The following is an 18031-nucleotide window of genomic DNA, read 5'->3' on the forward strand; positions in this document are numbered from 1 at the left end:
AAGTGATTATTTAATATTTTGGATTCCTATAATTTAATCGATTCTCGATTAAATTGTATATTGTTTAATTAACAAGGATTGAGAAAATTTAAAGCATTGTTCGAAATATATTTAATTCTAATATTGTTAAAGAAATATTATAATTAGCATCAATGATCGAAAGATCATTACATAATTAAATCTCTTATTCCCTTTTATGTATCCCCTGTTTCAATTTTTAATCGCGGTAATGAAACATTACGATTCGATAAAGATTTATCGTTGCGATACAGTTTCACATGTCGTTAATTATTTTTTAATTAATTAATTTTTATTAATATTTAAAGCAAATTATGTTTCGATACTAATCGTAGTTGTGTTTAGTACAAAAATTACAATATTCGAAGCGTTTCTCACCACTACTTTATTATTCGAGAGTCACCGTGCGAATGATGACAAAGCGGTAACGTATAGCGCGCTATTGTTTATATTTTATATTGCCAAAGTCGAACGCCGTGTTATCGATAATTCGTTGCCGAAATATTTTATATATTATAAAATATACATTAACGTGGAATATTAAATTATGGAAGTATTTTAATTTATTGATTAAAATTGATTATTTATTAAACAATTTATCACGGAGCTAATTATTTGAATTTATTCGATTATTTTACCGCGCTTTTCCGAAGTCACATTCTATAATATTTAGTTTTGCATTTTAAAAGATTGATTTATAGCGAGCTAAATAAATAAATAAATAAATGAGATGTTGAAAAGAAAAAGAAGACACATAAATAAATAAATAAATAATAGCGTGAAAAGAGAGAACATACTAATATTTTTATTTAATAAATTATTATTAATTAAATTATTTATATTTTTATTTATATTATTTATATTATCAGAGAGACATATATATTACCCTCTGAGAACATTCATGGACATTGGCTTTGTAGTTCATGTTCACGTTTTTAATGTCCACAGAGGGAGTATCGCTTCCAGGGATCACCTAACGACAGAGAGAAGACTGACATCTCTCAGTCTTCTCTCTGTCGTTACCATTATGCCGCGCATGCGCGAGGAAGAAGTCACTGAAAACAACACTGACGTAACAGTAAAGAAGCGAGATGCCAATCTCGCGATATTATGCGCGATGGATCATGCGCGATGACCGCGTCTCGAAGATGTTGATTGGCTACTTCGGCGGTGACGTCACGGAAAAATTTTACCCACCAATCGGACTGCATAGACTCGTGCTTATGTATGGTTACATTCTTCAGAAGAATGGCTGTGATTGGTCAATGACGTCTAGTAAACTACCCCGGGTCAGGTCAAATCCAACCATTCGAAAACGTCATTAGATGACATAGAGAACGCTTCTGGAATTTACGTAAATTGTTAAAGTGCATTGTGTCTCATAATAACAGTATATAAAATGTACTGTCACACGTTAGTATTTATAGGTAACTATAACTACTATTTAATTATAATGTAGTAGTACAATTTAATTATATAGTAATGTAATTTAATTATAATACAGATTAGTATAATAGGATTTATATGTAATATAGTAAATATTCAATTACTATAGTATATAACAGTTATATTGAACAATTACAATTTATAGTAATAATAGAATTTATTAATTTTTTAGAAAATATCTGCCATTCTTTCTCATAATGAATGAATTTAATACCGTGTGTCTCGATACGTTATTGAGCATCACCTAATTCCCGCGAAGAAATTATTTAACATCATTTTGGATGCTGGCAGGAAAGGTGAACATTAAATTTGATTACATTACGTTATCATTTTACGCAATTTCGGATGGTGCTTGCTAATTGACGTTATGGTAAGTCAATAAATATAGAATTATAGATATATATTTCATTACTGATAACACTGCACAAAAAAGATTATAAAATAAAATTTTGAGAAAAAAGGGAGAGAAAGAGAGAGAGAGAAAATGCATCTTTTTTCCCTCCCTCAACACAATAAAATCCTATTGTTATTATAGATTGTTATGGATTATAGAAATTTGAATCAAGGATGAGATAGGAGTGCAACAAGAGACACCGCGCAATTTATAAAATCTCTTTTTCTTTTTTATTGATGCTTTGACAACATGGGCTGAGACACACACATTTGCTCATAGTTCATATGAATTTAACCACTGCGTGTATTCAAACGTATACGTACACAATCCATTAAATAATCGCGCCGTATCGCGCGATACGCAAATCCGATTTGCGCCACCATGTGTAAACTTATAATTTCGGGCTTATGTAAATCGCACACGTATAAAATGTCGATTGCGAATCGATCGCCCGTAGAAACGGCACGCGATCCGCAAATTTTCCGTCAAATCGCAGTCAGAGATGCGTAAACGAATCCTCGAAAAGAATCATACGTTATCACGTCATATAAGGAATCGCGTCGACGTTCGTGCGACAAGAGCATACGCAGATTGATTGTAATCGTTGCGATTGAATACATCGCATGAGGCGCGTGGATCGCTCTGACAGATGAGAAATATTATATTATTAATTCATAGACACACACGCATACACAAGTAAAAAATTACGACGAAATGTGTATCTAAGTGAATTTATTCTGTAATTTTTAATAAATAATTATACAGAGGAAAAGAAAAAGAGAAAAAGAGAGAGATTTGAAAATATTTGTTTCACGATGCGATTTTTGCAAGAATAAAAAATGATGGTTTAAAAATGATCATTTAAAAAATCGTTCTCCATTTTATGTGCTTCGATATCAATCAATATTTCTTTATGATTTTCGTATTCAATTACTCGTTTTTCATTTTATTCAAAAATCTTGTACAACATTTATTTTATCACATTAAATATATAATTTTTTTCCAGAAAATTAATTAATAATTAATAGTAAATAAAAACAAAATAATTAGTAATAAATTTTTTATCTAAATATATAGACATGTAAATTTTTCAACATAATTTAAACAAAAAGAATCTTAATATTAATAAAAGTGCTATTATATATTATTTTTATTAAAACATAAAATTAGTGATAATTCTCAATTTCAATTTTAATTATATAATTACTAATTAGCTGCGTAAATAAAAACAGTATATTACGTCACAATTATAATTTTTCTTTTTTACAAACATTAGAACTGTCGAGGAAACTTATCCTCTCTCGACACACACACGCATTGATTAATTATTACGTGTCCAAGATTAATTTACATTTCCATTCGCGCGCGAACGTCGACGACAACGCCCGAGAGGCTTGAAGCGAGAAATCGTAAACGTAAATCGCGAACGTAGCATTATATTTTTTTTTATTGCCACGAGCGTATCACGAACATTTAATGACGGAGGTCTTACACATTGATCGTTTTTGAAACGAGGACGGGAGAGTCCGTCGAGGACCGGGCTTTGGTCGCTCGCCGAGTCTCGTGCTCGTGCGCGTTACACGTGTATATCCGATAAACGTGCGCACGATTCGCGGATCTTCTCCCTCCGCAAATTTTAAAAGAGGAAATCATCTTTCGCGAGGTAATCGCACGCTTGTCTTGATATACGCGCACGCACACGTGTATGTACATAGATATTCCGAGGAGATCCACATGTGGGTCATAAGAATAGGTCGACAGGATAGACTCTTCTAATAGACTTTGCAGACGGACATAATAGAAATAGTTAATATATATATATATATAGCATCATATATTAATATAATATATTTAGTAATAATATAATATCTATTATATATATATATTTATTTATTAATATGTATATTGATATTTTTTCCTTTTTAATATATATTATAGTGCTTTTTTCCGCGTCTTTTTTCTCTTTTGTTTTTGAGGTGTGATATTCAGCGATTTGCTTCTTTAGATTTATAAGTGGATATGATGTAAGTGTATACGCGTCAGCCTTATTACATGTGCTCAATCGTCGAATATCATTCCGAGCCACTAAAAAATCTCTCCTTAACGTTTGTGATCACGCCTCAACCCTTTCGCTAAATATTAGCGGCTAAGCGATTTTATGTGCGTCCGAATTAATTTGTATCAATATATAAAACAAAGATGCAGTGTGAAAGAGATAACATTTATATTAAATTTAAGCGCTTCACACACATACAATTGCATATAAATAATAAAAATTGTATTATTTATGACTTATAGATAATTTACGAAAATACGCGTTAATTTTTTTGTCCTTTTTTTATCCTTCCAAGAGACTTTAAAAATTATTTGAAATATTTTGTATTATAATAACGCGATATATATTTTAAATACTAAAATATATATCATATACGTAAATTGTAGATTTATGCAAACTGCATAAATTTTTGCAAAACACAAACATTTATTCGCCATTCATTCTTGAATATCTTTAATAAAAATGGCGAAAGGGTTGAAATTCGTAGAATTTTATAGATAAATTTTTTTTCGCGCAAGAGATTACATCGCAGGGCAAGTTATTTCCACGAGAACGTGGAGACTCTTTATTTAATCAATTAATCTTGAATGTATTCTCTTTCACGAATTTCTAAATTTCAGCTTAATTTACATATTACATTTCGTCCACATTTTGGACTTCTATTGCGACGTTCTCGTTCAAACAGCTCACCCTGTATATCCAAAATAATAGGAAACAACTTCGATGTTTTGGTGCTTGTTCGGTGCTCGAAATCAAATGCGGCACATCTGATTGCATTTTCTTTCTTTTCTACAATCAAATCGAGTAATTATCCACCTTGGGCGAATGAGTTTTGTTGATTGTGAATGAATTCGAGACCGAAATTTTTTACATGCTTTCTCTCTTTGTTTTACGCCGAAGTTTATAGGTACGCCGACTCAAGTTAGACTTGAAAATTAACAAGCGCGTAAAGAAAAATGGCGTCTCCTATAGATACAGCATTCGTAAACTTTATTTATAAGAGAAATATTTGTAAGCTCATTTAATTTAAGAATTCAACATTATTGACCTATAATAATTATTACGTGCATTTCATCATAATAAATTTAATAAAGAAGTTACAATTATATATAATAAATAAATAGAAAACTATATTTAAGATTAATTAATATTCCGAAGCGCATTATTTGCCAGCAATTCCACTTGCTTTTCTAGTTTTTATATTACTGATATCAATCCATTAACATATTTTGGTTGCTCGTGTCCTTTAAGATCATTAAAGAAATAAATTTTCCACTAAGAATATACAAGAAATTAAAAAATTTTGATAAAATTACACACAAATGAATTAATATTTATGATGAAATAATTGTAGCGATTTTAAGATAGTTCTTCAAACGATTTTATAACCAGATTCAGATAAATCTAAAAATTGAGTGCCAATTATATATACTACATTAATCGGCAGACAATTTTGACACAACAAGCGATGCCGTTTTCCTAATTTAAGTTTTTTGACTTTGATTTTTTTATGATTCAGTATTCAATAATAAAAGGAACAATACGCCATATAATATATTTATTACCGATTATTAGCGGAACATTTTGATCCTTCCACACATTTCAAGATTAGTCGCATCAACTCGCAGCTGCATTCTATAATTTATTTAATAAATATAAAAAAGAATTAATTATGTATAATTAATTAGACATCAATAATGATAAGTAGCTAGTACATCTCAATAAAAATAATACGTATTATTTTTATTGAGATGTACTAGTTACTAAAATTATGGAACATTACACATGAACGATTGCTAAAATCGAACGTATTGCTTATATCTTTTTTGTAATTTTATATATTTTTCTAAAGTTCTCAAAAATCTCACTTATTTCTCTACATCTTTATCTGTTAATAAATCCAGATTAATTTTCACAAGAAGAAAACAATTAACAATATTTGATTTACCGATTGATTTCGCTTATAGAAGTTATTTCAATTCAAACAAAATTGTTGCAGCTTAAAGTGATACAATTTCTGATTCTAGTTCGATATAGCACATTTAAACATTAAAACGGAGGGCGTTCGTTAACTTTTCCATAAGGATTATGCTGCATGTTTTATCAAAGGATCGCCCGTTCTTACATATAAAAGATATGAGACTTTCTTCTTTTGATCTTCAAAAACGCGATTGACAGTTCGAAACAACAAGCGCGAAGGCAAAAATGCTGATTAATTAATGTGATCTATTATCGTACGTTTGGTGTTAGAATCGGATTTGCCATCGTATTTTTCAAGAGACTCCGTATTCGAACATTCAAATAGCAGCCGCAAGTTATTCGATACTTCATATTTATCGAAGCTGCAAATATATGCAGTTAAAATTCTCGAGTATTTGTTTTTCAGTCTTGAAGATAGTAATTTGGATATTTAATTGTGAATTACAATATTACAATTTGATTTTACTTGTAATTTATAATTGTTTTGTTTTGTAAAGATAATTGCTGCAGAATTCGCTCGATTTGTTGAAGTAGTGAAATAATTATATCCGATCCGAATACTTACGAATCAGGCATGCAGATACTCGAGAGATCTCATATTGAAATAATCACCGTGGCTGGAATATTATTATCGAATATTCGAATACATTGTACACTTCGAGTAATTCCGACGGCGCTGGGTGGAATGCGTCCAGGAACCATATTCCGAGTTGAATGCGTTGCAATTACAAAACGAGCGGAGCATATTTGGAACTTTCCGAGGAATTCTCCGTGTCCGCGAATTCCTATTTGCGTGTTGTCAGCGCGAAGAAACAGAGTACACGCTATACAAAACGATTTAACGTACGAGCACAGAAGCCTCAAGTCACTCAATGCATACTTACGCGAAATATTGTACATTGAATTACGCTAGAAAAAGTGCCTTTAATCCTCCCACGCTGTCACATACGGGCGCGAAAAAATTTATCTTACTGTTAAACAAAATATTGAATGTGTATCTCTCTCGTGCAGTGATCTCTAAATCATTTCTATTTAAAAAACTGCACGGTATCAAATTTTATTTTATTTTATTTAAATGTACTGCGGAACAAATTATTAAAAAAAAAAGATTAAATCATTTCATCATGAAATCTTTCGCGAATGCTTTGATTTTATCTTTTATTTTCTTGCGAAAATTCAAGCGTGAGAAGATTAATGAGAACGCGATAATATTACCCGCCTGCTAATTCTCGACATACAATCATTTAAATTGTATATATATATTATTACACTTTCTACGCGACTACCACTCACCTTTGATATATTATTATATTTAGTCCCGAAAATAACATCCGTACAAAATTGACTATAGCCGATTGCTTTTATGATGTGTGTTCGAGTAGGTCATTTCAAGATCATTTTCGTGCAATGACAAAAGTGAAGTTTATCGATTACTCTATGCCTTACGTTACTTCTCATCTCATTTTTTTCATATGCCTCATTTTTTTCTTCTCTCCCTTTCTGTCTCTTCTCACGCGAGATAGGATGTGTATACATGATTGACCTGGGATTTTCCGACCGGTAGAGAGTGCTAAATTGTGCTCATAAGATTGAGTGAAACGTTTTCTATTAAGATAAAAAAATATGCGACGAGCATCTGCATAATAAAGATATTTGTTTTTTTATACGTATATGTATGTAAAAGTGTCATTGTGTTGTCCTCCATTTTTCTCGCGTTTTCCTTCATTAAATTAAACAGAGAATATCAAATATCATATTAACGCTAAGTGGCGAAAAAATTGAGATATTAAATTTTGCCGAATAATAAATACTAGTGTCGAGTAATAATAATTTTGCTAAAATGGTAACTTACTTTTTATATAAGTTATTATTTTTATAACGACACATAAAAGTTATTATAGACACACAAGCACTTTTTATATACGCATAGTGTATATGTCATAATATTAATTAAGCAATATTTCACAATTTTGTTATTACGTGAAATATTTCCGAAACTCAACTTATCAACAATCAAAATATGTCACAATATTTCCATCTATGTGCGAATACGTTAATAATTTTAATTACGTTAATATAACTTTTTGGTGATGCTCCAAGTTAAGATAAAATTACTCCGATAACGTAAGACGGCAAATTCGGCGTAAAGATACTTATTGCTGTAATCATAATCTGTGAAAATATCTTCGAGATATAGCATTCATATGTATGTATATATATACGGACGAAATGTTTCAAGATTCATTAATCACTTGTAAAGCTCGCCCAACACGGGATAAGATCGTTCATGAAGGATGCGAGTCCCGCGTTGCTATCAAGATATGCATTTTGCACTTTGCAGTTGCATTATTCTCATTAAATGTGTCGACAATTGATAAAGGTGTTGGCGTTTGGTCCATGGTATAGCTCTCTTCTACTTTAAATAGTAGTAATAATAGTATTCGTATCGATCACAATATTAAGTTTTTTCGATATCATCGATGGAACTAAAATACGTGCTCGTGGCTGCGCTTGTGATACTTAGCTGCTAGAAAAGGATCGTGATAAGTCCTAAGATCATTAGAAAAATTGCAGTACGCAGTGATTTGTAGGAGTCGCTTAAACCGGCGCCGGATATAATATCCTCTTTTTTGTAAGAGTGATATTATATCACTTTTTTAATCAATTTAATATTACATGTTATATCAAATTCTAACTGACTAATCACATTTCCTTTCAAATACGAGAACATTTTCAACCAAAATAATTTAAAAAAAAATGAAATATGATAAATGAAATATGATAAAACTTTTTGTTGATGAATTAAATTAGAACGTTATTAGATTAAAAATACTTAAAAGAGAAAAATACAAAAAGTCACTTATGAGAGAGAAACTAAAATAGCGCATGCGTTATTTTATTCATAATGAATAACAAATATAGAACAGAATTAATTACTAAACTAATTAACTCCGCGTAATGTAAAACCTCCATTTTGAGAAACATTCGTTTATGTATAACATTCTCTTTATATGTTTTTCTTCTCGATTTTTCAGTCTCTTTTTAAAATTGAAATTTTATCCAGCACCGATTTAGACACACTCCGAATTCTCGATTTCTTCTTGAATTCTTTGAACTCGTAAGGATCGAAGATAATGTGACACCTCGTGTCGTATGTAACATCCGGTCGGAGGGAGTAATCAAAATTGACGCGGAGGGGTTGTTTTTTTTCTACATACTTTTATCTTATTAGGCCGAAAGCGCCGTCTTCAAGACGCGCTCCGTCGAATTTTATATCCGGCCGGGCATTATCCTGGTGCAACGACTTCCATCTCTCTTAAAATGCCACGCTTATTCTCGTATAAATTTTACAAGTGTCTTACGTTATATCGCGCTTACGTAATTTAAGTAAGTGTTGTGTTACGGGGTTAGTCCTTGAATGAAATTCTACGTTGCAAAGTGTTAAATTAATACGCGCACTTTCGCCACCTTCATTGATTCCAATATCATCGTAATAGACGTTGTAGTTACTATAAATTTCATTAGGAACGATAATATAGTTTGCGTCAATTTAATTTATGAAACGATTTTCGAGAGAAGCATCTTATTAATACGCAGATATAAACAAAGTTGAAATTGCTAATAATATATAGTGGTTTAATTACGAACGTTGAGTAAAAATTTAAATTTGATTCAGCACATTTCACTTTTCCTGATAACAAAACGAATGTAATTGCTGTCCATTTTAATTTAATCCGTTGCATTTTAATTTACTCCTTGATTAAATTTAGAAAAAAACACAGATAGCATGAGGGCTGTAATTTATCACGGCGCAAACGCTAATTTTTTACAAAAGCGTTTACAAAAATTACGACAAATTTTCATTCAATTTGAATCTTGATTACGCATAATTTGCTTTAAAAGCGAGAAATTACTAATTTTGTATTATAATTCTAGGGGAAAAAATAGGAAATGCTGCAAAGTTAAAGTTATTAAAAAACAAATTTCGCGAATGAAACACAGTCATAGCGTAACTAATCGATTAATTTTACTAAATCAACAAATTTTTTACATTAAAATGTATAACAAATGAATTTCTTTATTTCATTTCATTGCAATTTATTTCGTTTAAATCTCAAATAATTAAGATTTAATTAGAAAAAAATAAGTTTATAGAAATCATAGAAACTGTAAAGTAGAAATTTTTAATTTGTTATTTAAACTTTGAAAAAGAATTATTTGATAATAATTACTTATATGCAAAAATATGATAGAGAGAGGAAAACGCGATAGTTTAATATTTATTTAATGTTTAACTGTTCATTAGAATATTACTTAATGGTGCACGCGTGTGTATCTCCTCTTAAAAGCTTTAACATTATTTTTGTGAAAAATGGATGTTATTTCTACTGTACTTAATATTTCTCAATTACATATTTAATTTCTGCTTACGATTTTATAGCGAAAAAAATCTTATAAATTATACAAAAAGTTCTCTCAAAAAACGATTCTTTTCTCGATAATGTCAATTATCGAAAAGCACGATCAAGTGAAGTAATTAGTCCGACTTTCAAATAAAACGATGAAGTCAGGTTCCAATGATCAACGGCCATTTCATTTAACGACTTTATGATAATTAATAAATCAATATTCACTTAGTCTTTCGTAATTTTGCGATACCTCGTAATTCCGTCATAAGAAAGTCACTGATAGTCTCGTTTATCCAACGCCCTCGATCGAATCTTTTTCTGCGAGATCAGTTTATATATGAATCGACAGAAAGTCGCTGCACCGAGGATCGATGCCACGAGGCAAGCGATAGACATCTCTCGCCCTATTAATATTTACAGTAAAGCCGCCTATATATGTACCACTCGATGGCACTCGCACGACGACCGGTCGGTTGTCGATCTACTCGATCCCCATCTTCTCGAAAGTTCCACCCGTGGAAGGATGAGTCTGTACAAAAGTGATGAACCGCGCGCGGGATGCGCGAAAGACACAGATGCACTCTCGCGCGGAGCACTCTTTCTCGCGATTCACTTCGCCGCGATGCGATTCGTTATCCTTAAATTTTCATATCCTAACTTCGGGATGGACCCGACAACACCACTACCTGACGTCGGACGGCACGGATATCTCTCTTTCATGGGATGCACGAGTGCGTGTTGGTCGCCTGCGCGGGCGACGACAGGGCGACCGAGAAGTCCGAGTCCAATACAAGGTCGCTGATGCAACCTACGATGCCCTTCGTGTATCTGCCGCCCGTTGTCCTCACGATGTCCGGTGCACCACCTTCAAGATAAGACAGATCGCATCTCCGTGAAGAAAATTATTATATCTTGTACGAAAGTTAAAGCGAACATACACGCGTAATATTTTCTTAAGTGCTTTTCCAGAGAAATTTTAAAGTTCATTTGCTATATCTATTTAAAATAGAAAAAGAAAAAATAGCTTTTGTTAAGATTGCAGTTAAAAATTCTTCATTAAATATCGATTGGTTTTAATGACATCTTTCCTATTTTCCACGAGGATACGAAATAAATTTATAAAATATTTATATATAATATAAAAGTAAACTGGCGACAATTAATGTTTTAAGATTACGAATTAATTTAGATTTGCGATAAGATAGTAGTAACATAAATTTCACTTACCAACGTAAAGACCAGTATCGGTATTCAATTGTCTCAGTTGTCCCGGGGAAGATGCCGAGACTCCAGTACCACTATCTACCACGAGAGATGCCCATTGCTCGTTTCTAGAAAAAAATTAATGTTATTCATTGTTTTATTTCGGACATAAACCAGTATAAATATTTTTCTTTCCGCCGTTTTTAATAAATCGCGATTTGCCGCCTACAAGAGAGATACTGATATGTTTGTTTTATTTGGTTTCGATAGAATATAGAATAGTATGCAGATTAATAACGCGAAGGTTTATCAAAATATCCTTCCTTTATGGAATTTCACGAAAATAATACTGTTTTAAATGGTAGCCTCCAGCTATATGGAAGATTGAAAATAGGGCAACACATTTGTTTGCACATACAATATCCACACGGTATTTCCTGTTAACTACAATTTTTTTAAAGCGAATATAAATTCGTTTTTATTTAATTAAAATTGAACCGTAAATTACATATACGACTGTTTAACATTAGTCATTTTAGTTTTATTATAAATTATAGTATTTCAATGCATGTATTTTAATTCGCGTTTTGTTGAATAAATTAAAAATAGGTGTAAATTAAAAATAGGTGTAAATTAAAAAAGGAATAATAATTATTCCTAAAGATGTAAGTTAAAAATAAGAATAGTGATTATTCTCTTGTGTATCGGAAAGGGCATTTTTTTCTAACGCATCCCTTAACTCCTTCCTTCACGTATCGATTAGTGTTAGATAAATAAATGTTACGAAAATAGGCGCGCATGCGAAAGGGGAAGAGGATCAGTTAACGAAGCGCGTAAAGCGCGTTTGTTCTCACCTAACAGCCCTGATACGATGCCACAGATCGTCATCCAATCGCGTGAGATTATATCGGAGCACGGCCTCCCCGGAGCCTAAATTATACGCGAGAGTGAGGTAACCGTGATCCAGACCGAGGGCGAGGAAATCATCGTTTTCATCCCTTTGTTCCTGAGAATCCGACTGTCTACCGCTCCAAAGTAGCAGGCCGCTGCTGCTGCTGGCGCGGAATCTCATGTTGATGTCCACTCTGTAGCTGATTATCCTATAAGCGTGCCAACGAGTGCGATTAATAACTGAGCAAAGAAAATGACAAAAGATCAATCTAAAAAGGGAAGTAATTAAACTTTGCGCGACATTATTATATAATATTTATTCTATATAAAAGCAGCCTTTAAATAAAAAATCTATCCGTATAAATAAATAATAAAAATCTGTCTGTAAAATAATATACAGCATGAGTTAGCTGTTGAAATATGGTGTAAAAATTGACGTAATTGTTTGTTATGAAATAATTAGTGCAATCGCTAAAGGTTTATTTAACGAAATATGATTTATTTCCCCTCAGATTGCTTGTCATAGCGCGACGCGACGCGACGCTCGATAAACTAAATACGGCGTGGCTAAAGCGGGTCAAGGAGCGATTGTGCAACGTGTAACGTTGTTTATCGCTTCGCTCGCTTTTCAAACGCCGCTTTGACATGCCGTTTTTGGCATTTACCGAACTTTTGCCTGCTGCCGATTATATTTCGCGCGTGCGTACATTAATGGAGTGTTAACAGACGAGTCGGCGAACTTTTAAATTGCAAAAATGAATCACCAACGACCATGGGAAATGCGTCAGGTGACACGAGTACGTTCATACGTACAGAGCGTTCCGCGTTCTATGAGAATATTTTTATGCGTAATAGTCAATTCGCCACCAAATTGGAAAGCGATTTTTTAAGGGAAAAAACTATCTACAAATTCGAGGGGAAAAACTATCTATACCAATTTCATTTAATTCAAAAAAAAAATAGAAACGATTGTGATTTCATTAAAATTCCTGATATTGTAAACGACCGAATTTATTTCGCAAAAATTGCACTCTGTCATTCATATTATTATTTATCTACTTATCTATTATTTTTATTCTTTTCATTCTATTTTTCTTTATTTATTATTTATTCTTTATCTATTATCATTTATCTATTTATTTACTTTAGCACTCATATTATTGTTACTATTCTCATTATATCGTGTATCACCTTTTCATCGTATCGGCATCATTGTAATGCAGATAGCTCTCGCTACCGGTGAAGCTGGGCACAGCTCTCTCGTATCTCGTGGACGTCACAGCGTTGCTGTTGGCTCTAGGAGGAGGTGGTGGCACCAACCGCGTATAATCGTCCAGCGCCGGACACGGGTGCGGTACACCCGGACGGCACCGACAAGTGAATCGCTCGCGGAGAGGCCGGCATTCCGCATCGCCGCAGGGTCTGGCCTCGCACGCGTGCCCGCAATTGCCCACGTTCACCCCACCCAGCGCCTCGGCTAGAATGCCCACCTGCGACAGAGATTATGTAATAGCGATAAAAAAACAATGAAGGATAATAAACTGTAATAACAACATTTGAAGAATACGAGAAGAATTAGAGATATTGTGACCTCAATAGTTTTTTTTTGGTGAAAAGTGAAAACTTTTTATATGGCTTGAATTTCAAGTGGATTTTATTTTCGAGGTCTCGCGCTGCTATTATAATTTACTTACAATTAGCCTCCTATTATAAACTACATCTATACCAATTATAGTTGCGTCTTCTTTCAATTTACTTTTATGAAGCAAAAGCGATGATTAGGGATTCAAATTTAGGTAATTCATGTGAGAGCTCTGACTTTATCTACCAGGCCAGGAGCTCAAACTCTGAGATGTTCCTACGGTGACATTATCTACCCGCGTAACTTCGGAGCAGGCTGTATAATCCCGAGTGTTCTTACCTCGCGATTATTCAGCACGATCGTCTGAATGCAGCCGACGAAGCTGGCCGTAGTTTTCATCTTCGGCGAGTACATGTCGGACGACGGCGCGCCACCCAAATAGAGGTTCAGCGGTAAGGATAATTGCGTGAACGCCCCAGGCGCCAGGATTTCCTGGGCTGGGTCTTCCTCAACTTCCAGGGAAGCCAAACGACCTGTCCTAGAGACTCGAACTTCGACCCATTCGCCGAGACGAACCGGATTCTCGCTCCTGAAACGATAATGCAGATAGCACACTCAGAACGTCATTAACTTTTGAAGGGCCGGCGGGTATTTTGCGAAAATTTTGTTACGGAGAGAAAGGAAAGTTTCCTAATTAATGCATATAAATCCGCACACATGAGTCGTATATTATGCGCCATGATAAAGTGCGGTCTCCTGTTGGCGGTGACCTGCTTTTTTAGGCCACTTTGATTCATTTTAGGAAAGAGCCGAGGACCTGCAATCGCAAAATGGCTTCGAAATAAATCATGAAGATATTATTTTTCACTTTTTATATATTTCAAAATTATGCAGACAATTTTTTTCGAATGCCTTCTCTAGAAAAAAAGTGAAAAAAAAAAGAGAACTGTCTCAAATACTTTTATATCTACATTTTTTTTTTCAAAGTAATGGAATCAAGAAAAAAATAGTTTAATTATTTTATTTAAAAGATAAAAATTATATTCATGTGCTATTTTTTACTTATATAGATTTTTTTATATTGTTCTATCTTTTTCTCTTTCTGGGATAAACACACTATTTTAATCTTCTTTTACCTTTTTTGTACGTTGAAAAAATTCTGAACAAGAAAATGAAGTATAATACGAGAGATGATATGGCTTCCTTTAGCTAACGAGGTACGACGCAAGATTCTTGAAGAATATATTCGAGGTAAGGGAGATGATATTACTTTTTTTCAGATTTTTTGAACAATTCAATTTTTTTGAAAATGAAGTCTCATTCGCGAGATCAAATTTTCCCGGTATATCCATTTCTTTTTTCCTCTCATGAAAGATTATTTTTCCCGTGACTTTTCGATTTTGCGAGGTACGTATATTTTGACATCGTATCTCTCTCACGCTGAAAATCTAACGTCGAAAAACCTCTCCCGCCCGGAGCAACTGTACTTTCATCGAAACGAAGCTCCTCGCGAAAACACGTTAGCGCCAAAAAAGTGAAACGAGAATCGCGCTTCGGGAAATTGAAACGGTGCCTTTTCGCGTCCACGCCAAGCAATTAACACGCGGTTCATCCCTCCTCGCCACCGTCTACAATTATAATCAATGTTAACTCGATATTGACAAACGCTCCATCGATTTGATTTTGCAACAACGCCCGGGAGACCAAGCCAGCCAAGCCGACCCGGAATTTTCCTCCGGAGGAACGAAAATTCGCGCATGTACTGCGAAAACTTTACACCGCCGCAAAATCAGATCATCCAATTTGAATTTTACGAGAAAAGTCCATAGACAATGATCCCTCCTCAGAGGTGAGGGGAGGCATGCATCTTTTTCCGCTGGGACTCGACGGAAGAAATTCTCGTGTAATTAATATTGAATCGCGAGACAGGAACAAGTGAAAGAGAAGGTGAAGGGGAGGGTTCGTGAGATCATAGGCGGAAAGTAAATTGCTAATTAATGTAGAAGCGAAAGAGGGAGTCGGTAATTTTCATATTGGGCTTTTCGCTCAGCGTTATTATGATAAAAGATATGGTGCGCTTGGAACTTGGAGGCTCGCTTGTTAACTGGTTTTTTCCCAGACGCGAGATTAAACATCCCTGCTTAATAGCGCGCGAAATAGTATGCGTTTTTTATATAACGAAGTTTCGTTGCGGTTGCTTTTTATTTGATATAAAACATAAACAGCGATATTATATTTTCATGCACGAGATTTATTGTGTTTATTGTTTATTTTATACATTTATGTTTGGTGTTTATTTTATATGTATATATAGCGGGGAATATAAATTGCATAGAGAGCATTTAAGTGTTCCTATTCAGATAAGTCGTCATTAAAATATCTAATAATGATTGCTTTAAAATGTGTGATAAATAAATGTCGCTCATGTATTTATTTTCTTTTTTAAACAAGACATTACAAGATATTAAATAGCTTTCATTTTCTAAGCAATTGCTTTTATAATTCTTTGTTTAATTTGAAGTGATTTTTTCTTTAACAGATTTACAAATTCAATTTTTCAATTATTATAATATTTAATATTGAAAATCGAAAATTTGCAACATATAACAATTTCTTCCGACATATAATAAATATATAATAAATTATGTATTTATGTAGAAAATATATATGATTGTATATGATAAAATAGATTATATTTATTTTACAGCATAAATATGTGCTATAAATTGACAACATGTATTTTCTTTCAATTTTCGATTTATTTAAAATTTATTTAAAAAATTATTATTATAAAAAAATATCAAAGGAAGAATAATGCATATTTATATTTTCTCTTATTTGAATATTTTGTTCTCAGGAATGACATCATATGATATATAATGTTTCAATATTATCAATTTTAATATGCACATAAAATATTTGAATAAAAAATCTTTTAATTCTTCCACAATATCCCGGACCTTCAATTAACATTAATACTAAAAAATGTAAGTACGTTTGATTGTACAATTAGTAGAAACATTTATTTAATATTTGCATAAATTATATAAAATGGTACTGAACAGATTTGATCGATTCTACTTAATAATAACTTTATTGATTGTTAATTATTACGATAAATTAAATCAAATCAAACAATCTGATTAGCATTAGCATTCGTTAACGATTCGTTTTTCGCAAAATAATAGCTTCGCGCTTTCATCATGGATATAATTTTAAAAAAATATTTACATTCTTCTTACATTAAATTCTTTTAAGAGTGATATTTAAAAATATAATAATTTTAATTAATGTAAATAATATTAAATGATATAATATAATATACCATCAAGATATGAAAAATAGCTTAAATATCGAGATAATCGGTATCAAAAAACATAATTTATTATAATTATTTATTAAATATTTCTATTATTTATTCAAAAGAGCATTTGTAAAGCTTTTGATCAATTTTGCTTAACATTAATCTCGCTCATCGTTAATTAGTGCAACGAATTAAATCAATCTGAATAATCAACAGTGATCGCATCAACATTTCATTTACTTGGCGAGACAATGGCACAAAAAATCTCGAGTATCTCGCATACGATATCGACACGCGTATGTCGATTTAATTGTCTGACGATGCGTATACAAACGATGCAATTAGCGCCCCGTCGACGTGGCTGCGCGGTGCGAGTAACAATGTCTATCGCGAAATGAACAGCTTCAGAGAGCGGATTGTCACCTCGAGCTAGCTGTTCGTTGCGCTCGGCAGAAATCTCGCTCGCAGAAACTTGTTTGAGGGTCGTCGGCTTACCTCAGAGTGGCAGGTCCTGTTCCGAGGTCGAAAGTGAACTGCACGTGGCCCGAGGAGAGATAGAGCGCAATAAAGTCACCGGTGGCGTCGCTGTGATGGCCGTTGTAGAGTATCACCCCGTCCGACGCCGTCGGTTTTAACGTGACGGACAATTCCAGCCACGACAGCGACGTGTCCGCCAATCCCGGATAACGTAGGTAAGAGGATCCGTTGAAGGATGGAACCTGCGAAAATAAAATACCATGCGGTCTGA

The 18031-nt window shown here is 33.2% G+C and overlaps 1 protein-coding gene and 1 long non-coding RNA gene across 12 annotated transcripts in view; one reads left to right on the forward strand and one right to left on the reverse strand.

Annotated features, from left to right (window-relative positions):
- Positions 1–1385: 1385 nt before the first annotated feature.
- Positions 1386–2809, forward strand: LOC145972237 (uncharacterized). Its single transcript, XR_014439103.1, has 3 exons — positions 1386–1445; positions 1637–1834; positions 2000–2809. It is a non-coding gene; the product is annotated as an uncharacterized LOC145972237 (long non-coding RNA).
- The window catches only part of LOC145972234 (pikachurin), a 98046-nt gene continuing 82089 nt past the window's right edge, over positions 2075–18031 (reverse strand). For all 11 annotated transcript variants that reach the window (XM_083100667.1, XM_083100664.1, XM_083100662.1 and 8 more), the window contains 6 exons: positions 17779–18002; positions 14319–14568; positions 13589–13887; positions 12361–12606; positions 11531–11634; positions 2075–11168 (listed from right to left, as the gene is read on the reverse strand). In XM_083100667.1, the coding sequence (XP_082956793.1) occupies positions 11020–11168; positions 11531–11634; positions 12361–12606; positions 13589–13887; positions 14319–14568; positions 17779–18002 (1272 nt within the window). In that variant the 3' untranslated portion in view covers positions 2075–11019. The remainder of the gene's footprint in view (positions 11169–11530; positions 11635–12360; positions 12607–13588; positions 13888–14318; positions 14569–17778; positions 18003–18031) is intronic.

This window comes from Camponotus vicinus, unplaced genomic scaffold (assembly GCF_025532165.1).
Source record: "Camponotus vicinus isolate PSW18456_S1 unplaced genomic scaffold, iyCamVici1.0 SCAF_5, whole genome shotgun sequence".
NCBI classification, from domain to species: domain Eukaryota; kingdom Metazoa; phylum Arthropoda; class Insecta; order Hymenoptera; family Formicidae; genus Camponotus; species Camponotus vicinus.